The 21,501-nt window shown below is 37.7% G+C and overlaps 2 protein-coding genes across 3 annotated transcripts in view; both read right to left on the reverse strand.

Moving 5' to 3' along the window:
- tmem94 (transmembrane protein 94) overlaps window positions 1-2,977 on the reverse strand; it is a 29,050-nt gene extending 26,073 nt beyond the window's left edge. For both annotated transcript variants that reach the window (XM_084434130.1, XM_084434129.1), the window contains exons 1-2: window positions 2,844-2,977; window positions 1,355-1,592 (exon numbers count right to left, since the gene is read on the reverse strand). In XM_084434130.1, coding sequence (XP_084290256.1) covers window positions 1,355-1,378 — 24 coding nt within the window. In that variant the 5' untranslated portion in view covers window positions 1,379-1,592; window positions 2,844-2,977. The remainder of the gene's footprint in view (window positions 1-1,354; window positions 1,593-2,843) is intronic.
- A 563-nt stretch (window positions 2,978-3,540) lies between these two features.
- The window catches only part of myo15b (myosin XVB), a gene marked incomplete at its 5' end in the record, with an annotated part of 33,373 nt that continues 15,412 nt past the window's right edge, over window positions 3,541-21,501 (reverse strand). The window contains 32 exons of the mRNA XM_084434602.1: window positions 3,541-4,112; window positions 4,223-4,360; window positions 4,453-4,586; window positions 4,680-4,813; window positions 4,956-5,080; window positions 7,388-7,536; window positions 7,613-7,709; window positions 7,792-7,869; window positions 7,959-8,053; window positions 8,247-8,377; window positions 8,696-8,772; window positions 8,862-8,938; window positions 10,328-10,400; window positions 10,494-10,542; window positions 10,645-11,053; window positions 12,470-12,581; window positions 12,879-13,020; window positions 14,103-14,218; window positions 14,311-14,429; window positions 14,541-14,616; window positions 14,720-14,779; window positions 14,898-15,013; window positions 15,806-16,007; window positions 16,130-16,220; window positions 16,536-16,692; window positions 17,897-18,004; window positions 18,102-18,186; window positions 18,284-18,532; window positions 18,658-18,785; window positions 18,875-18,967; window positions 20,708-20,786; window positions 21,351-21,421. Coding sequence (XP_084290728.1) covers window positions 4,017-4,112; window positions 4,223-4,360; window positions 4,453-4,586; window positions 4,680-4,813; window positions 4,956-5,080; window positions 7,388-7,536; window positions 7,613-7,709; window positions 7,792-7,869; window positions 7,959-8,053; window positions 8,247-8,377; window positions 8,696-8,772; window positions 8,862-8,938; window positions 10,328-10,400; window positions 10,494-10,542; window positions 10,645-11,053; window positions 12,470-12,581; window positions 12,879-13,020; window positions 14,103-14,218; window positions 14,311-14,429; window positions 14,541-14,616; window positions 14,720-14,779; window positions 14,898-15,013; window positions 15,806-16,007; window positions 16,130-16,220; window positions 16,536-16,692; window positions 17,897-18,004; window positions 18,102-18,186; window positions 18,284-18,532; window positions 18,658-18,785; window positions 18,875-18,967; window positions 20,708-20,786; window positions 21,351-21,421 — 3,866 coding nt within the window. The 3' untranslated portion in view covers window positions 3,541-4,016. The remainder of the gene's footprint in view (window positions 4,113-4,222; window positions 4,361-4,452; window positions 4,587-4,679; window positions 4,814-4,955; window positions 5,081-7,387; window positions 7,537-7,612; window positions 7,710-7,791; window positions 7,870-7,958; window positions 8,054-8,246; window positions 8,378-8,695; window positions 8,773-8,861; window positions 8,939-10,327; window positions 10,401-10,493; window positions 10,543-10,644; window positions 11,054-12,469; window positions 12,582-12,878; window positions 13,021-14,102; window positions 14,219-14,310; window positions 14,430-14,540; window positions 14,617-14,719; window positions 14,780-14,897; window positions 15,014-15,805; window positions 16,008-16,129; window positions 16,221-16,535; window positions 16,693-17,896; window positions 18,005-18,101; window positions 18,187-18,283; window positions 18,533-18,657; window positions 18,786-18,874; window positions 18,968-20,707; window positions 20,787-21,350; window positions 21,422-21,501) is intronic.

Below are 21,501 nucleotides of genomic sequence, written 5' to 3' on the forward strand. Positions count from 1 at the left end.
CATTAAAAAGAATCTGGCGTGGTTCAAGATGAACTGTTAATTATTATAAGACACCTCAGAGCAAAATTACCCCTAACTGGACATGAACGAAACTCCCACTGTAAACAAACATGTAGTAACAAATAGCATTTTTTTCATTTTGTGTCCATGAGCTTGATCGTGAAAAAAGATCATATATTTTCATTCCCACCAGCTTTTCCTGTATGGAGTATAACAGAGGTCTAAAATATGCCAAAAAATTAGTGAAGGTCTACTAGTGTGATCAAGCCCAGGGTCAATGAATTTGAGTTCAAGTTGTTTTTAGCAGCACAAATGCTCAAGCTATGTCATGTTACATGAGAGTAATCAAGCCAGTTATTTATATCTTTTGCTGTAGTGTGTCAGTAGGAAATCAGTTTACATTTCCAAACATTCCTTTTGCCATTAATTGTAATAATCCAGTGAGATTTTTGTATGTACAAGGAGTCTGACAACAGCCGGTTCTCCACACAGAGATCTGATCTCACCATTATCGAGTCCTTCCCCGATTACATAAAGAAACGGAGACAGACTAAACCCAGAAGAACTGCGGCAACGTCTCCAAGACGCTTGAAGAAACCTTCCTGCAAAGCTATGTGCAAATGCCTCTAGGACAAAAGCTGTACTAAACGCAAAGGGTGGTTACACCAAATATTGATTTGATTTAGATAATAGAAGAAAAATGATAAATAAAATCTATTTACGATATTATTTTTTCAAAGCATCCTCACGTTACAGCATTCTTACACAAGCGCCTAAAACTTTTCACAGTACTGCAGCTCTGCAGGAAGGTTTCTTCAAGCGCCTTGGAGACGTTGCCATAGTTCTTCTGGATTTAGTCTGTCTCAGTTTTTCTGTTTCTTCATGTAATCACAGACAGACTCGATGATGGCGAGATCAGATCTCCGTGTGCAGCACCGGCTGTTGTCAGACTCCTTGTGCGTGCAAATTAAATACATTAATTAGGTCAATGAGGCAAGTCATTGGATAACAGTGGTTTGTTCTATAGCCAATCAAACCAATTTTTTTTTATAATTATTTTATTCCTGGCACATTATAACGCTTTCTCCAGAGAAAATAACATCTCTTGGGAAATATTTGAAAAAGAATTGAGATTTCATAGGGGGGCTAATCATTTTGTCTTCAACTGTATGTATAAAGACATACTCAAAAATATCCCAAAACTCTTGTTGCATTACTTTTTATGTGATTTTTGTTTGTATTTACAAACTGAGGGGTGGGTCAAAATCATTTTCAGTGGTAATCAATAGTCTGAGCACTTCAAGACTAGCAAACTTACTCTCATCTATAGGAGGAAAACTCCACAAGAACTTACCTGTTTCTTATCCTGTAGCTCCATGGCAACCGCTGTATCTCACCATGCTCTGTCGAGCTGCCCAGAGCTGGTAGTTACAGTCCACGCTTGTCCCGATACCAGCCCGGCCCCCAGCTTCAAGATGCTTCACCTGCGGGCACTGCCAGTCTGAGGGACGGTTCTCAGGGCTGTAGTCGATGCCCAGGGAACTGTAATCTATGAGAGGGTGTGGCTTCTCTCTTCTTACATTCAAAGGGATCTGATATGGGTGGAAAGAGTTACAATGGGAATTATTAAAAAGAGTCAATGACACCATTAATAATATCATTATCCAAATCAAGTTTACATGCTGCAGTTACTGGAAAGATTCTGTATTCATGGCAACAAGCATATTCCCAAATAAAGACATGCACATTTTTCCCAGGTTCCACTATTTTCACCGGAAGTAAAAAAAAAGTCGGTAACACTGGCCTATGCTCGCTTACTTGTGTCAATGATAACAGCACACATGAGAGCAATACTGAGCAATAACATGTCTGTAAATAAGGGTATTTGACAAACAACATGTCTGGGGAATTTTCCCTGGGAAACAAACATCAAGATTTTAGATAAAAATTCAGGCAAGTCTATAAGGCAAAGAGTATATATATGTTAATTTATTTTATATGGTTTATTATATATTTATATGGTTTTATACTTGATATAAAATTTAGATTTTATAATCTAAAATTAAACAAGGTAAATTATATAAGGGTGCTAGCCCAGTAATGTATAAAAACTGCTTTTGGCTACAGTCTACAACCTCAAACAATGTGGCATTTACTCATTTAATCTTTAGCTTTCTAGGTAAGACAAGCAAACTTACTCTTACTGACTTTGAATATCTAAACTGGCCCACAAAGCTGTAATCAATCATCATAGCCGAAAACAACCCCAAATAAATCACTTACAATCTCATAAATCCAACATATTCAGAGAAAGTACTAGTGACAGTATTAGACAAATACTTTACAGAGACTTTAATCTTTGACTACAGGTAGTGTAACGATGATGCAGGATTCATCTGAACAACTAACGTCACAGGTCTCTAAGCAAATGACAGTTCTATAGAGACATTTGTTTGGTAATGTGTATATTACTACAGAGATACACTAAATAAACAGTGGTATTGCATAAAGTTATTAAAGGCAGAAGTAATACCTTGCATTTAACGTTACTTAGCTACATAGCTAGGAACTAGCCTATATTTCAGAGTATTTACGATTATTAAACCTGTGTTAACGTGAAAGACAGCTTCCATGTTGAACGTTTGATCGCTGCTTGCGACTAGGCTTGTGAAAAAAAAACCCTGTTGGATTTAGCTGTCAAAGTTAGAATAATTTATATATAAACATCCTTGGACCACTTAGAAATAATCCAAACAGCTGGTTAATCAGTTTATTAGAGGTGGCCTAGGGGTTAAATGATACTAGCTACATGCTCAAATCACAATAAATCAATGTAAACTTACGTTATAGAGCTGTAACATCAACGACCCGCAAGTACTATCGTCAATCATCAAGAGTGTTTTAGCAGAATCAAATAATATTCGTCTCAAAATCCTTGGACTCACTCCCTGTTGACGGCCATGTTAGTGACTCGAAGGGCGTGGTATGTTTGTGCAGGGACGATGTAGTGGAATCTGATTGGTCAGTGTTATCTGAGAGACGGGATTTGTTTTGTTTTGTCCTTTGTGATTGGCCAGTACTACGGGGAAGTCAAGTGGAGCTCACTGCAGTGGCATATGACGTCTAGCTCCCCCTCTCTGGATGTAATGGGTGGATCTTGACTTGGGGACAGTACAGCTCCACCTCTGTGGACCTAATGGGTGGAGTTATGTTTAGCGATAGGGTTATGTGTAGGGTTAGGGTGTGGTTGAGCCATCTTGCTCCACCCATTAAGTCCAGCGAGGGGGGAACTGGACGTCAAGCTCCACCTATTGGCTCTGCAGTGGCTTGCCGCGGTCTGACTCAAAGGGCGGAGCCTCTGTTTGACGTAGTTACCCTGAGTATCAAATCTTCAGTGTCATGTGTGGTTGATAAATAGTGCTCCTTAAATGCTTATCTGCACACAAATTGAATGGTAATGTTTCTCGGTTTTCTGAAGAGGACAGATATCAGTGATTTTTATTGAAAAAGAATGAAAAATACACTTTAAAAGATGTTTTACACTTTTAAATAGATTCATTTCTATACTCACTAATACATTTTCTTTTAATTTGGACGCACATAATTAAACATGATTTTAACACATATACAAAACAGGTCAGACTTATAATAAATATAATCACAAATCATTTGGTGGTATAAATTCTTAATGATACTAAATTAAATATTTTTGTAAAAAACAAACACATTACTACATTAAATAATGCTTATCAAATTATTAATGTTCATTACAATTTTCATTCCAAAAATGTATTTATGCTGTATACATCGCTGCAAACCCCTAGTATTTTTACAGATCCCTTGTTGAGAACCCTGGATATAATGAATTAAACACTTGGTAAGACTTAGCCTTGATCACATGTAAACTTTTCTACAGGTTTATGAAATATAATGTCTATAATGATTTATGGCAGGAGATACATTTGAACTCAGGGTAAGTCATGGGATATTAGGTGATGTTTGCATCTGTCGGTTGTTTAAAATGGGGTTCCGCCCCGACTGGACACGCTGCTGCGGGAGGGTTTCACCACCTCTTCCATAATCACAGCAATGGTATGGCATAGTTCTTTTGCCTGGGAGAAATGAGAGATCAAAAACAAGAGTAATCTCATTCATTAAAAACTTCCAGCTCTTTGAAAATGACAACATGTATATATCCATGACATTTTATCTACACGCGTACCTGCTTTAGACTGATGCTGAGATTCCTGGGTTGAGTTTGGCCACTAAAGCTGATCTCAACTGATTGCAGCTTGTCTTTTTTGGGTCTGATTGAGCGCAAGGACTGCACTTCCACTAAAGACACTGTCAAACATGCGTTCTGTGAAGTTTGTGATAGTTTAGTCGTTGTCGAGCATGGTTAAAACGCACAATGATGATCAAAGCATCATAGGAATACCGAGTGTCAGATACCTGTGTTTTGGGATCAAGGATCGTGATAACTTCATGGTTGACGGCGACCAGCGAGGGAGAGGGGCAGCTGCGATGACTTACTTTCTGAGCAGTGAATATATCAAATCCAAAGAAAGGCAGCGAACTGACAGTTTCTGGAAAGTTAAAGAGTTTGTTTGGAAAATATGAAATACAGATGTAAAATCAGTAAATGGAATGGGAACATTTAGACAGGTTTGCTCACTTACTGACAAAGTAGGCTTTGGCATCAAGAGGGCTGAGGGGGCCCAAGGTAGAAAACTGTGCCCGTATAGTAGCAAGAAGCCTTTCGTCACCGGAGTTCACCCCATCCTTCCGGGGAAGGTACTGCTTTACCTCAGAGCTGATGTTTGAACATTGATTACCAATAAATATGTGTCAAGAGTGTCAGATTTAAAGCAATGATTTGAGTCAGTTGAAATGACTAAGTTTCATGAATAATTTTAGGTATAATACATCACATCGCTTGAGATATATAAAATTACTTGGATGGTAGATCAGTCAGTCCAAGCGCAAGGTGTTGGAGAGCGGTCAACTCTGCCACCTGCTGGTAGACCATAGAGCTGTTCATGGGCAGCAACAGCCTCCCTTGCCGGTAATTAGTCACAAACTGAAAAACATACATACAACCGGCATCCATCAAACATGATAATGAGAAATATTTGAACTTAGGTTTCATTTATTTGATCAACAGTACAGTAAAAACAGTAATATTGTGAACTTTTAAAATGTAATTGATTCATGTGTTGGCAAAGAATTTTCAGAAGCCGTTACTCCAGTCTTCAGTCACATGATCCTTGATAATATGCTGATTTGGTGCTCAAGAAACATTTATTATTATTATTATAAGATCATCATTGAAAACAGTTATATTTTTGTGGAAATGGTGATACTTTTTTCAGGATTCTTTGATGAATAGAAAGTTCAATGAACAGCGTTTATTTGCATTTATGAAAGCATTTATAAATAGAAATCTTCTGGAACATTATAAATGTCTTAACTGTAACTTTTGATCAATTTAATGCATCCTTGATTAAGGCCAGACACTACAGGCAAAAGCATCTGTCAATTTTGAGATTTTGGGCTTTTTGGCTATTCATAAAGTGTTTTTTGTTTTTGTTTTTTTGACTAGTGGACAGAAAACATCCAAGATATACTTTTAACTGTATCTTTTAGAGCACTTTATCTATTTGCATCTGTAGATTTCAATTACAGTATATGGGCCCTATCTTGCACCCAGCGCAATTGACTTTGTACACTGACGCATGTACCATTCCTATTTTGCACCCGCGCAAAGCGGACTTTTCCCTCCACAGACGCGCGTCGGTTAACTAGCAAAAACACTTGCGCTCCCCGGGGCGGTTCAGCGCAAAGAGGAGGCGTGTTCCGGCGCAAACGTTCCCTCATGCTATTTTGCAGGTTTAGAAAACAATTCCGCCAGTGACCAGGAAAAACCTAGTCTAAAGTCAGTGGCGCGTTGCGCATGTTATTCATGCTATTTTAAGGGCGCATGCTTGGCCATAATCAATGTAGCGTGTGCACAACGCGCATTACAATTTGATGCTCTCATCTACACAGAAGCAGCCGTTTTCATTTTTGCAAATCATACATTATTACTAGGAAAAATATTAGGTCTTGTAGGTCTTGATAAGCCTAGGGCTTCTACATATCCCTTTTCGAACAGTGTGATTATTATGCAAAAAAAAAAAAAAAAAAGGTTTTGTTTTTCTTGATTTTGTTTTATTTTTATTGATGGATATTTAATGTGTTGCTGTCTTTGGTTTAATTTATTTTTTAATTGTTCGAAATAAAGATTTCATTCATTTATTCATATTAATACACGAGGGAAATCATTGTTGTGTCCATGAAGATGTGAAAATAAAATAGGCATAAATCTAGCTTACACATTTAATCACACGCCCAAATTATCATACGCCTGTTTAACCGAAGCTAATTTGGGTGTGTTTGTTTCTCCATCCCCAATGTCACTTCTCTGTGTTTTACGGCCGTGACGAGGACGTCGGTCTCCTCGGCTGTGAACCGCTCCTGGCGCGCGCCTGGCAAATCCGCCGTTATAATAGGAATCCGCTTAGAAAAAGCGCGCCTGCTCTTAAAGGGAATGTGCGATGTCGCTCTGATTGGTTTATTTCACGTTACGCCCAAACCACACCTATGAATAATGAAGCTACTTCAGACCAACCCCTTTTAGATTTGCGTCGGGCGCAAGAGTAATTTATCCCGCCGGGAAAATAGCAACAGCGCCGAGACCCGCCCACAAAGTTACTTGCGCTTTGCGCTTTGACACTTGCGTTTCAGATCGTTAAAATAGGGCCCTATATCTTTAAAGGCCGTTTTCTCAAAATGAGTTTTTCCTCCTACATTGAGCCAGAAATCTCCACTTCAGTAAAACTTACATTCACCAAACTTTATTCTTATCTATATTCTGAAGGTTTTTACAGAGGGTTTTTTTTTTATTTTATACAACATTTAATCCCTAACAAAATGGCGATTTTTATTTTATTTTTTGGGCTGGTGACAGTATTTTCTGATTTGTGGAGTGATAAACAGAGATATCCAAAATCCTCTCTGTAAAAACCTTTGACTCTAATATATCAACAAAAAAAAATTAAACAAGAATTTTGAACCTGACTTGATCCAATATTCAGATTTTTGTTCTAGAAATGTATGCAAATGAGTGCATATTTAATTAGAAAGTGCCTAATTTGCATATTTAAACATTTCTGAAAACTTGTAATACAAAAATTGTTTGCAATTATTAATGTAATCAATCAACTGGTGAAGTACGGTGATATTTATTATTATTTTTATTTATTTTTACCCTATTCACCTGTAATTAATGTAAAACAGGAAAACCGTAATGTTTCACGTAAAAATGAATTCAAAAGAGACTTTGTACCATCTGGTAGTGGAACCCCAGGTAAAGATCATTGCTGAACTGGAGCGGCTGTTTCCAGATTATTCGATGAAAGGAGAGGGAGATCGAGCCATCATCCAGCAGGAAGTCAAATAGATACTCATCGGAGTGAATTGGGCGAGTCACATCACCTAAAGAGAGTGATTAATTGTGAGAACAGTATGAAAGCATAAACTGATTCATGTGTGAATAAGAGTGACATCTTACCCTCTTTTTTATTAGCATAGATGGAAAATTCCTTCACTTCTTCTATATTTATGACACCCATCTCAGCGCAAAAGTCTTGTACCACCTCAAATGCAACCTATAGAAAAGCAAAATATCTCTACATGTAGACAACACATAATCTGAAAATAATAAAAATGGAAAGAGGGGCCCTCTCTTACACTAAAGCTGTGAATCTTGCAGGGAAATTCGGTTCCATCAGGCAGCATGATGGGCAGCCGACGAGAGTTCCTCCCAGCCTGCATGTGATTCAGATATTATGGTAAAGAAACAATTTCACATGCCTTGACATTCTCTGCTCAACATTTCACTTTTCGTCTTCACTTACCAAAATGGCCTCCATCTCTGAATGTGAAGGGATGTGCCTGCGTCCTCCAAAACTTATTGATCGTCTGAGATTCATTGCACACACATTTGCCAGGTCTATATACAAATAGTATATGCACACAATCACAATCACAATCTCTGCTATTTTTTTGTACATACAAACAGGTTTAAATGACTTCCTAATCAGATTGTATAGCAAAATCCACATGATGTAAACTTGGCTCATATCGGTGGGGTCATTGAAGCAAGTTTGCATTATAAATACAGAATAAGATGTAGAAGAGGATACCGTGAAAAGGGTGGTTGGCATCCTGAATGATGGTCTCCAGGTGGCGGGAGCAATACACAAGGAGTGTGTTGGAACAGGGGAAGAATCCAGTCACCAGACTGAACATACGCCAGCCACGGGTGCAGTTCTCCCTACAAAATCAGAAAACAATATACACTACTATTCAAAAGCTCATCATTATTATGTTGATTCAGAAATCATTCTAATATGCTGATGTGGTGCTCAAGAAACATACCTTAATTTTATTATAAATATTGAAAACATTTGCTAAATAGTTTGTGTGAAAACTGTGATAGTTTTCAGGATTCATTAATAAATAGAAAGCATTTATTTGAAAAAGAAACACTATAAATGTCACTTTTGATTAATTTAAAATGTCCTTGCAAGTAACAATTACAACTTACTACCCACAAACATTTGAACGATAGTGTACACACAATATCACTCACTTGACTGGGTGTTTGGTGGTCTGCTTGATGATCTGACAGTAGATCTCATCCCTGAGGAACTCCTTCTCTTTTCCCAGCTAAACCAAAACAAGTTGTCATGTTACAGATGTACAAATTCACAATACCTCTCAAACGAATATGCTCTACATTTGGAGGGAAAGCTCACCTGCAAAATGAAGTTAACACAGTCACTCTCTGTCTGATTTTTCTTCATAGGCTGATCCAACATAAACTGCATCAAAACTACAAAGAGATCGTTGGGTCAAATACTTGCTCTCTTTATTACTTTAATTGCTTTATACTCTTTATTATACTTTACTCTGATTGGTCAATCTGTGATAAAATATTTAGGTATAACAACAACAAAATATAATGACCGCTTTGCAGGCAAACAATTTCATTTTAGTTTATTTTTTTATCTTATAGCCAATATAAATACATTTTATTTTTAATTTATACATAGATATGTATATATATATATATATATATATATATATATATATATATATATACAGTACAGGCCAAAAGTTTGGAAACATCACTATTTTTAATGTTTTTGAAAGAAGTTTCTTCTGCTCATCAAGCCTGCATTTATTTGATCAAAAATACAGAATTTTTTTTTTATATTGTGATATATTATTACAATTTAAAATAATTGGTTTTCAATGTATTATACTTTAAATTATAATTTATTTCTTTGATGCAAAGCTGAATTTTCAGGATCATTACTCCAGTCTTCAGTGTCACATGTCACATCCAGTCTATCACATGATCCTTTAGAAATCATTCTAATATTCTGATTTATTATCAGTGTTGGAAACAGTTCTGCTGCCTAATATATTTGATGAATAAAAGGTTAAAAAGAACTGCATTTATTAAAAATAAAAAAAAATATTTTCAAATAATATATATCTTCTTTTACTATCACTTTTTATCAATTTAACACATCCTTGCTGAATAAAAGTATTGATTTATTTCAAAAAAAGAAAGAAAAAAAATTGCTGACCCCAAATTACTGACCAGTAGTGTATATTGTTGTTACAAAAGATTTCTATTTTTAAAACATTTGCTTCTTTTTTTATTTATTTTTTTATTCATCAAAGTATCCTAAAAAAGTATCACAGGTTATGAAAAAATATTAAGCAGCAGAACTGTTTCCAACTTTGATAATGAATCATCATATTAGATTTCTAAAGTATCATGTGATAGACTGGATGTGACATGTGACACTGAAGACTGGAGTAATGATCCTGAAAATTCAGCTTTGCATCACAGAAATAAATGATAATTTAAAGTATAATAAATTGAAAACAAATTATTTTAAATTGTAATAATATATCACAATATTTAAAAAAATCTGTATTTTTGATCAAATAAATACAGGCTTGATGAGCAGAAGAAACTTTATATATATATATATATATATATATATATATATATATATATTACCAATTTAAATAGCCACGTAAAAAGTGGAATAATGCACAGTTAGTCGGTCACTATCGCAAAAAGAATAAACCCCTACAGGGTGATACAAGATTTTATTTTAGGAGACCCACTGACTTTTACAAAATGTATGCTGTTATAATGGGTGAGTTTACATTATGTCTGTGATAACATTTGTTCACTTACACATGAAGTTTTGAGAACCCAGACGATTGAGATCATTTTCTGAGAAAAGGATCAGTGATTCCTGAATGGGATTCTAATAAAAGAAAACACCGCAAGCAAAAAGAATCAAACAAACTCATAAAATACCAGCATATACAGAGTGAGAGACTAAGAGATGCACACGTACCGGAGTGTATTCCACCATCTCATTTAGATTTTTGTCTTTCATGTTTGGTCTGAGAAAAGAGAGAAACAGATCAGTGTTCAGTGGAGTTTGATGCAAAACAATTTTATGGATAATTTCATCTGTTCGAAGTTTGATTTCCAGAGGTCTTTACCTGGTGATAGAATCTGTGAAGAACTTCCTAGCAAACTCAGTCATGACATAATGCTGACGTTCTGATACAGATCTGCGGATGGATGCCACCTCCACACTGTATTCACTGCTGGCAGCCATGGAGCGGGCAACAGGGATGTTGGAGACGGAGCCATTGGTCACAGTGCCATAGACAGGATTGTTGGTGGCGGGGCCATTGGCAGGTCCGTTGGTCACAGTGCCATAGACAGAAATGTTGGTGACGAGGCCATTGGCAGGTACGTTAGGGGAGGAGCCGGTGAGTCTCATACTCTTTTTTCGTTCAAGCTGCCGCTCCATGTTGTTGCTGTGGTAGTCTGGTGGGGCACAAGGCTGAGTGACGTCCAACGGGAAGAGTCCAGAACGGCCCCCACTGGAACCAAACATCCATCCTGCAAAAAAAAAAAACACCTTTTATGCTGTACAACTTAATCAATCATATACACAAGTGATATTCAATATCCCAGCCAACAAAAATGTGTTCTAAGAACATTTTGCTAACGTTCTCATTACATTTTTAGAACTTTTAATAAGTCCAGTTTTTTAAAATGTTTAAAAAAAAAAATTCTCTATTTTCTCTATTTGATCATTTTGCAAGTATTATGAGAACGTTCATTTTGAATGTTCTCTGAACCATTTGAACCATTTTAAAGGTGAACTAAGTAACTTTTTTTACCTTAACTGAACAGCTTCGGAGTCATTGGAATGGTTATAATACTTATTTCGTGAATGGTGGTCGTTTCGCACCCCCCTGGTGCCCGTGAGCGGAAAATACACACTTGCAACTTTGGGGCGGCGGGCCGGTGGCCGCCGCGTCAGGAAGTCTCGCGTGATATCAGGTCTCGCGATGTAAACAACTGCTTTACGGCCAAAAGAAATCTGCTAAAATGCTGTCATTATTGCGCTCCCTCACGCTGTCCGAACCTGAATGAAGAAGACGTTTTAAAGAATATCCCATCTGCTTTGATGTCGTTGATCTGCTAGCCTCTGGTGTCTGAGAATCACCAACGAGTTTTTACAACAGTGTTGTCAAATATCTATTCCGAAGCTGTGGGGGGAGCTCTAGAGAGAAACCTGCGAGCAAAAAGCGAGAATACAGCGAAGAAATCCCGAAGTTACTGAGCCCCGCTTTAAGTAGTAACGTTTAAAAACATTTAGACTAACGTCCAACTAAAATGATTCATAAAAACATTCCATGAATGATGTATAAATAAAAATGTTGTGCTAATGTGTTGATTGCGTTATTAAAGATCAGATAACTTTGAGCAAATGTTCTATTAACATTACTGGAAGAACATTTATTCATAGTGAACCAAGCCAGAACGTTAGCCAAAGTTCTTAGAGCTTTCCCTGTTAGCTGAGATATATACATTGGTAACACTTTACAATAAGGTCTCATTTGTTAATTTGAGTTAATGTATTAACTAACATGAACTAACCATGAGAAATACATTTGTTACAGTATTTGTTAATCTTTGTTAACTTTAGTTAAAAATACAGCTGTTCAATGTTTTTTCATGTTAGTTCATGGTGCATTAACTAATGTTAACAAGTACAACTTGAATCTGATTGTATCATTAGTGTGTTAACAAATTAGAAAAAGTTTTGGCTCAACCGATGTTATGAGTTTGGGATGGGAATTTATGTTTTACTAAACAATGTAAGGCAGGGAAATCATTTTTAAACCTATTTTGTTTTGAACATGTTTTTGCTAATCTGTTTGGAGTCGCTATCGGAGTAGAAATGACACATAGTAGTTTTAAGGAAAGGCTTCAGTCCCAAATGGTTTTCTCAGGTTCTCTTCTCACCATCACTGAGTCCGTCCATGGTTAACAGTTTGATGACATCGCCTCTGTGAAAGCTCAGCAAGCTCTTGTCATCTGTTACATAGCTCTTCACAGCGATCACATAGTCTGAGTTCTGCAAATGGAGAATCAGAGAACTTTATTCAAGATAGCAGGGAAAATTAAGGTGCGGTCACTTTCAGTAAATTTCACAGGCGAAGTTAATAGGAATCCACATGATCTAAAATTTAGTGTGAGGACGAAAGATTTACCCCATTAAGGTCTCACAATAGGTTCAAGAAAGCTGCTTGGTTGTGCTATGGCTACACTATTGACTATTATGCTTGTGAAAATGCCATTTTGATTTAATGTTGACTTCAAGTGAAAAACTAAAGCTACATCAGTGTTGAGGCTAGTATGACTAATTGAGCACCTTAATCAGCTCCATGAGGAAGAGACGGATCACGGCAGCGATCTGTGGAGCCTGTTGGGAGTGAAGTTCCAATTCTTCATTACTCAAAGTGATCACAACTTTTCGAGCCTCTTGCTGCTGTACCGACAACATCTGTGAGTAACTGAACAGTAACAACATATGATTACATAAACTGCAACACTTGACTTTGGGAAATTATTAAGATTATAAATTAATACTTTTATTCATCAAGAACGCATTAAATTGATCAAAAGTGACAGTAAAGACATTTATACTCTTACATGCTTATTCTGTTAAAGCTGTTCTTTTGAACTTCTTATTTATCAAAGACGTATCACAGTGTATCATGGTTTCCAAAAAAATGAAACCACACAACTAGTATTTTCATCATTGATAATAAACTAAATGTTTCTTGAACACCAAATCAGCATATTAGAATGATTTCTGAATGATCATGTAACACTGAAGACTGGAGTAATGATGCTGACATTTTTTCCATCACAGGAATAAATTACATTTTAAAATATAGTAAAATACTAGAAAACAGTTATTTTAATTGTAATAATATTTCACAATATTACAGTTTTTACTTAGCCTGGTAATACCAAACTCTGCTACTTCGCTATGCTTCGTAGACAGAGTCTGGACTGGCATAATTGAAAAGCGTTTTCTTTCTCGCGGGGAGGCGCTTGTCTGAAGTTTAAAATCATTGGTTCCCGTAAGCCAATCACATAACGTTTGGTTATGGCGTGTGTTATGCGCATGCTCAGCCGCATCTAACTTCCACTGTAAACACATGTAGTATGATGCGAAAACAAAACCATTGAGCGAAATACCGCAGTGAACATGGCTGTGAACGACTTTTGCAGATTATGTGAAGTAAATCTACGCATCCACGGTACAATCAGTGTCTACGTCACGGCTCTCAGCCCGCCCTCTGTTCGTTGATTGGCCGGCTGTTTTCAGGCCGGAGGAAAACGGAAAGCTATTACGCTGTCTCAGACTGAGTACAGAAGCGAAATGAAATTGAGCGGAAGTAAGAAGTCTGACGTAGTCAGGCTAGTTTTTACTGTCTTTTTGATCAAATAAATGCAGCCTCAGTGAGCATAAGAGACTTCTTTCACATTCAAAAATCGTACAGACCCCAAACTTTTGAACAATAGCGTAAATAAATCATCAGAGGAATGATTTGAGGACATTTCTATCTCCTCATATGTTCTGTACCTGTAGCTGTGGAGCAGTTTGAGGTGTTTGGGATATATGCCTGAAGCTCTGGCCACCTTCAGCAGTCTGATTCCTCGATGAGACACTCCCAGAACCTGTGCATCTCCATTCCTCAGCTGTTAAAGCACACATGCAAAAACATTTCAGACTGCTTAACAAATTTCTGTTTGCATATTTATGTAAGAAAAGCCAAGTATTTTTATTTCACCTTCACATTAAAGAGACGTGAAAAGTAATTAGACCAGTTGTCTCTTGCTGCCATGACAATTCTTTTCTTCATGGCATCATCATCTAGAGAACTGATATTGGTTCCGATACGGAAGCTCGCTGGTGATAAAGACAGGAAGAAACACAAATAAACCATGTTCAGTTATTCATAATAGTTTAGTTGAATTATTATTAGACTGGTACGGCTTTATTATTATGCATCTGACATACCCAACAGGTCTTTCATTTTACGCCGCTCCTCACGTGAAATCCTCAGACAAGAATCCGAGTAAGTGTCTCGCATGATCTGCAGTTCACAAAAACAGTGGATACTGTGTGGCCCAGAATTTAATGTAAACTAAATAGTATAAAATATCTTACATTTGGTATTGCAAATGTTTGCAACTGACCTGCTCGCAGAGTAAATTAAGGATGTATGGGTGGTTGAATTTTTCTCTGGGATAAAATAGCTGCGTACAAGACAGCACAAATAAAATGAATACACATAAGTAGGGCTGAAACAGCTGTGATAACTGTGTAGGAGGTCATCAGTCATGCAGTCACATAAAACAGTCTTGACTTAAATACCTCCTTGCGCAGGAAGAGTTTGGCAGGCATACTGGGGTATGAGAAGTAGACGCTGGCAGAGAATCTGTGCAATTGGGAGCGAATGCTCTCCTCCTCTGCCATCTGGCTGAACTGATCTTTAGAAACACATAGAGGGTTAGAAATTAGTACATAAGATTATTTTAACAAGGTTAGTTGTTCAAGGAAGAAGGAACAAACTTTAATCCAAAGACAACAAACACAAAAAGAAAAAAAAAAAGTGTACACCAGTGTATTTTACACAAGACTAACAGGATGCAAAGATAAATTGAGCATTTTGGAAAGAAAACACTTTTAGTTTGAAAGGTTTCGATTGAAGAAAGACCTGGAATATGTTTATTGCATTTTCTTAAACACATGGAATATTCTGACTGCAAAACAGAAAAAAAGAAAAAAATCTAGATTATTTCTTAACACTTTTTACATTTCTTAATAAATATACAGTTTTCCCAGCACCTGTAATGCTTCAATTAGACAAAGGAAAAGAAACACCAGGAATATTCATCTATATTCCACCTGGAATATTTCAAATACAGAAAGGAAATAATGAAGAAAAACCATACATATTCTTAAATTCTTAATAAATTCTTAGTTTTTCAACAACTAGAATATTTTCATAAATAAATATAACAAGAAACATCTGGATTATTTCTTAATCTTTTGTAACTATATATTTCTTTTTAAATTGCAAGTTTTATCTACACCTGGAATACTGGGGACAAACCATGTCAAGCCATGTTCAGTTAATTGAGCTAATTGTGATTAAATATAACTAAATAATATTATTTCAATCTTTTAAATGTGTAAATTTTATATTTTATCCAATATATCAAAAGATATTTGATTCACATATTAGGAATGATCCATAAATAATATGTGACATCACTTACTAAGTCCAGGTGCAGGCATCGATGGCGGGTCAGGGATGCTGGGAGGTGGAGGAGGGATGGTGTCAAGAACTCGAGGCAGAGCCTGTGAGCGCTGTGAGCCGAAGAGATCAGCCAGTGAACGCTGCTTCTGTTTCATTTCATTGGAGATACGGCGAGGGCCATGGGACTCAGGGGCTGGAGGAGGCATCTCTTTCCACTGTTTCTACAGCATAAATGCATAATGCATAAACTTTTGCATCCTTGACACTGAACTCAAGCTCAAAAAGGTTAGAAATGAAAGACAAATCACTGCATTATGGCTTGCCACTTGTCAGTATCATCTACCTTCTGGTTAGTGACAGGTCCCTGAGCTTTGAGAATGGCCAGTGCCTCTTCTTTGGGGTCATTTTTCTTTATAAAGTGCTTGGCTGGAACCCTGTGAAGATTAAAGTTCACATAATTCCACCTCTTCCAGTCTCTTACACCTCTTAAAGTGATCAAAGCAACACAGTATTATGCAAGTTTTCAGTAACAGTTAAGTCAATGTGAATCACAGTTTGCAGCCCATTTTGCAACGTATTTCAGAGAGAAACGGGACACATGAGAAAAAATTTGGGCAGGACTTGATTTTATCCATTGGGAATTGATTAGATTGTGAAGAGTGATCTCTAGGTGGAGCAAGTTATTGCTTCTCAATAATGTGACAAGGAACATGATTAAGGAAAGTAATTAGAGTCAATTCTTGGCCCACCTGACAGGCTCGTAGGCTTTAGGTTCTGGAGTGGGCCGATTCTGGTACAGCTTAATGATCTCTCTAATGTTGCTGGTAGGTTCTGGTTTAGGAGATGTGGGTTCTGGAGATTCTGGTTCAGGTTCTTGATTTTTAGGAGGTTCTGGGAATCGTTTTACTGTGTGAAGAAGAGTTTATGAGCTTCCAGATACATAATTTTAGATGATGGCTATAAAAAATTATCACGAAAGCATTTTTCATATCAGTCGATATCCATAATAATCACGATAAATGTCAAAACTATATTTCAAGTTGGGAAACCATACAGTTAATTGTGGTTTCATCATCAGAACAAGACACTTTTCAAACAGGCGAACATTTCACAAAATAACATTTTCATGTTTTGTCTCTTAGAAATGCACATTTGACAGTAGCTTGAATTAGGGTGCAGATTTTTTTATTTTATTAACAAAAAGAGTAACATCTGTAAAAATTGTAACAACCTAATTTTTATAGGGTAAAATTTGTTCTTCCATAGTATTTGGATCATGTTAACCACAGGTAAAACCACGCATTGCCCCTAACTAACATGATAAAAAGTAATTTTGTTTCTATGGTATTTGTTATGAAAACAGTAGCCTAAAGAAATTTTGTATCATACAAATGAACAGAAAACTGCTAAAGCTTAATGACAAAAATACTGTAATTATATTCCATTACTGCTTTAATACATGTTTGCATTAATAATATAATAAAAATTCCATATGAATATCCCACATTTCTGCCACAATCCCATGGTTTAGGTTAGTGTTACTACAGTAAATCAGGATAAATGTTGGCGACTTGTGGATTGAAATGCCTTCTCACTGTATTGTTTTGGCTAAATGTTTCTCCTGTTTTCCACATCAGTGCTATTGAGAATGTCAGCGTTGTTTCATCTGGCTTTAAACTAGTTTAAATCATAAGGCATTTGATTTGTGGTTTGTATGGGAGAACTCTGCACTGAACTGGAAAGGTTTTCACTGGATCTCACAGCACTGTGTAGTGTTCGCGTGATTGAGATGGTCAGAAATTAAGTGCATTTGCTCTAAGCTCACGCTCAGTTAGCCAAATTGGTACTGGCGACGCCCTGCAGCATGCTCGTGCTGCATTATCTGCATAGTACATAAACATTATATCAAACACTTATCAAACTTTTGTTATCATTTTATCGAGGAAAATTATATTGCGATAATTATTGTTATCATTTTATCACCTAGCCCTAATACATACTAAAGAATACATTATAATTACATAAATGTGAATTTAAATAAATAATGAACCACTTGTTCTAGGTATTGTGAATGGAAAAGAAAAGAAAAAAGCAGAAAACAAATATCGACCTTCAGTCTTTACTGGAGGAGGTGATTTGGGTTGGGACATCGGTGGAGTGGCGTATATCAGTGGCTTAGCAACCTTTGGTGCAGATTTTGGGCGTGCTTCTGACGTACCTGAGATGCATAAAGATAGTGAAAATCTTATCTCTTATGCAATTTTGCTACTTATTTTAGCAATTTTAACGATTTTGATTTGACAGTGTCCACTCACCAATCTTTTGAAAAAAATTCCTCTTTTCTTGAAAGGACCCTTCATCTTCCGGGGCCTTAAGATCCACATCTGTTTTAGGCTGTGCCTTAAAGAAAACATTAAGAAGCAAGAAACTGAAGCATTTAATTACTATACTATACAGTAATAGTAAACACAGGCACTGGTCAAAACCGTTCCTTTACCTCAGGGCTGTGGAGCTTTGGAGGGGGCTCTGGGGCTTTTTTTGCAGTCTGAGGGACGGTTCTCTCTGCCTGGGGGCGGCTTCGGGGTTTGGGTGACGGTGAGCGCGAGCGTGAAGGTGAACGTGCACGTGGAGGAGAGCGCCGACGCTGGCGTGGTGACTTTCTCTGTGACTCCTTCTCACGTTTTCGCATCTCTTCCTGCTGTTGCTTCTGGGACAGTGTCATTGCCTGCATGGTCATCTGCTGAGCCTGTAGGGAAAAAAATACTTTTTTAGGTCCAAAGCAGTGATGTGATATGGGAAATCATTATAATTTTTAAATGAATATATATATATATAAAAACTATATAATTTATTTTTTTGAGGTGAACTCACTAGAAGCTGAGCCTGTTGATTGATAAAGGCCTGCTGTTGAGCAGCCATTTGCTGTGTATTGATAGCCGGTGCGGCGGCAGGCATGGCTTGTTGCATGGCTTGTGGCATGGCAGTTTGCATCATCATAGCTAAGTCCAGAACAAGCAGTAGGAAGAGGGTAAACATTTAACAGATCATGCTATTAGAGAAGCACAACATGAGCAGCAGGGATGCTTACGTTGCATGGGCTGCATCATAGGCATGGTAGCATTCATCATGTTTGGCATCATTGGAGCGGCATAGCCAGCCATGGCAGGATTCATTGGCATTCCTAAATGATGGGTTAGAGTAAAATGGGAGGTTACACTTTATAGCTACAAAATAAATACTAGTGTCAAGATAAATCATTTTGTCATTGGATAGTTGATAGAGCACATTTTCAGAATTTTATTTTGGTTTATTTTTAGTTTAGAAGGAACCAGGGAGGTGGTTCAGGAGGTGGACGAAGGACTGGTGAAAGACAGAGCCCTGGTGGAAGGAACCAGGGTGGCAATGATGGTGGGAGGAGCCAGGGAGGCGAGGATAGGAGGACTGGCCAGGTGGTGGTCCAAAGCACATCCAGGACGATAGCCCACGGTGGAATCAATGGGGGGAGGAGCCATGGTGGAGCTTTGGCTGATGACACCCGGGGGATGATTAACGGAGATGAAGCCATAGGAAGTGGAGCCCAGGGCACAGAGGGAGAGCAGATGGGGACGGCCGACACTGATGGTCCAGGAGGCCGATGCGGAACCGCAGCAATGAGTGTCCGAAGTGGAGCCAGAGTGCCTGAGGACTGAGTCGAAGCCGGTGCAACTGAGGACCAAGGCATAGCCGGAGGGAAGGCGGAGCCCACTGAAGCCAAAGGGGTGGAGAGACAGAGCATAGCGGATGCCTTGAAAGTCCGTGGTGCAGGCAGGGTGACGGCTGACCAATGAGGAGCCGGAGGGAAGAGGAAGCCTGGTGGAGCTGTACGGATTATGGTCTCTGGTGGAGCCAAGGGAGGGAGCCAAAGTGGAGCCAACAGGTCGACGGACTGAGGTGAAGTGACAGGATCAGTGGCTGGAGGCGGAACTGGGGGATCCACTTGCTTGGTAATTAATGTCCCCTCTGTCACGGATGTTGCCTGCTCACACACCTGGTCAGACGTGGCTGCAGGCTCAGGCTCCGGGGCAGACGTGGCTGCAGGCTCAGGCTCCTTAGCGAGCATTGGCTCTGGCTCAGGGTAACTGGCAGGCGTAAGCTCCCCATCTGCGGTGGGCTCTAGCTTGTAATCCGTGTGCTGCGTGGGGAGTGGTTGGCTGGGCTCTGGGCTTGGCTGTGTGGTGAGTCTGAATGCAGTGACTGTACCAGATGTTATCAGTTCAGGGTAGGCACACTGCAGACACCAGAAAACTGATTCTCTCCATGTTAGTCAGTTTCATTGGTTTAACAGTTTTATCCAGAAAAGAGACTTTGAAGTCTCATCATCAAAATCTGTTTGTTCGGCGATCTGGCAAAAGCGAAGTGAAAATTCAAACAATGGAAGCCCAGCATGGGCAAGGGCAATAAACTGTTTGATTTGAGCCATAATCCTTTTTTGGTCTGGTATTCTGTAACTGTTTGAGTCCAATGATGAAGAAGAAGGTACAAATAACGACAGTCTTTATTAAACACAAGCCAACAACTTGAGACAGTGTGCCATGCACGAACAGTACTGGACCAAGAATGAGTAAAGATGAGGAACTTAAATACACATCGTGATTAACTAAATAATGAACAGCTGTGACGATTCAATTACTATCCATAGTTACTGATTATGGTGGGAAAAGTAGAACAAAGGAACACAGGCAAACCAAAACTAAGCGTGACTGTGATAATAATTATATTATATTTATATATAATAATATATAAATAAATTGTGTAATATTGTAAATTCAGCCATCTTCTAAACTTTAAATTGTTTTACCTTTATAATAATACTGCTCTCTAAATATCAGCATGACTATCAGTCGATCACTACACACAAATCAAATACATATACAAACTGTACCTGCTCCGGTGTACATGCTGGGCATCATACCCCCTCCTCCTCTCATTCTGCGATTCAGCATGGCCATCCGTTCAAAGTCCTATCAATAAAAAAACAATAAAATTGCAGATAATAAGTCCTCAGGCCAGCCCTCAAAGATATAAGGCAATACAAGAAGATCTCAGAGTTAATAAGTGCCAAAGTTATGCAATCTTCACTGGCTTAATGAATAATATATTTATGTAGCCTAGTGGTAAGCACGCTATTGGTAAGTGGTAAGTGGTAACTTACACTAGTGGTAAGATTTATTTATAGATATAAAATAGGATAAATTGGAGGGACAACATTTAGAATTATGTAAAACTAATATGTAAATAATGTAAAACGAATATGTAAAAAAATCCATTAAAAATCAAATAAACCATTTATAGATATATAAAAAATCTTCATTGGCATTTATTTTAAAGAAAGACAGCACAAGCACACATTTCATTTATAATTCACTAAAAGAAGTTTAATAGGTTTTAAATTATAAATCAATAGAAATCCTGTTCAGTTACTATTAAATAATAATTATTTTTTTTAATGGTGAATTCAAAGTAGCTGTCAGTATGACTAAAAACTGCACAATAATATTTATGTTCTTGAACTGGACGATACTGACCGGAGGACCTTGATCAAACACAGGATCAAAGAGATCATCAACATAAGCATCCATCTGCCGACCACGAGATCCTAAAAGAGAGATTGTTGCAGGAGTGTCCTTTGTAATGTCAGAGTGAAACAGTCATTTTATTTACTCTGCAGGGTGAGCC

This window comes from Rutilus rutilus, assembly GCF_951802725.1.
Source record: "Rutilus rutilus genome assembly, chromosome: 16".
Classification (NCBI taxonomy): Eukaryota; Metazoa; Chordata; class Actinopteri; order Cypriniformes; family Leuciscidae; genus Rutilus; species Rutilus rutilus.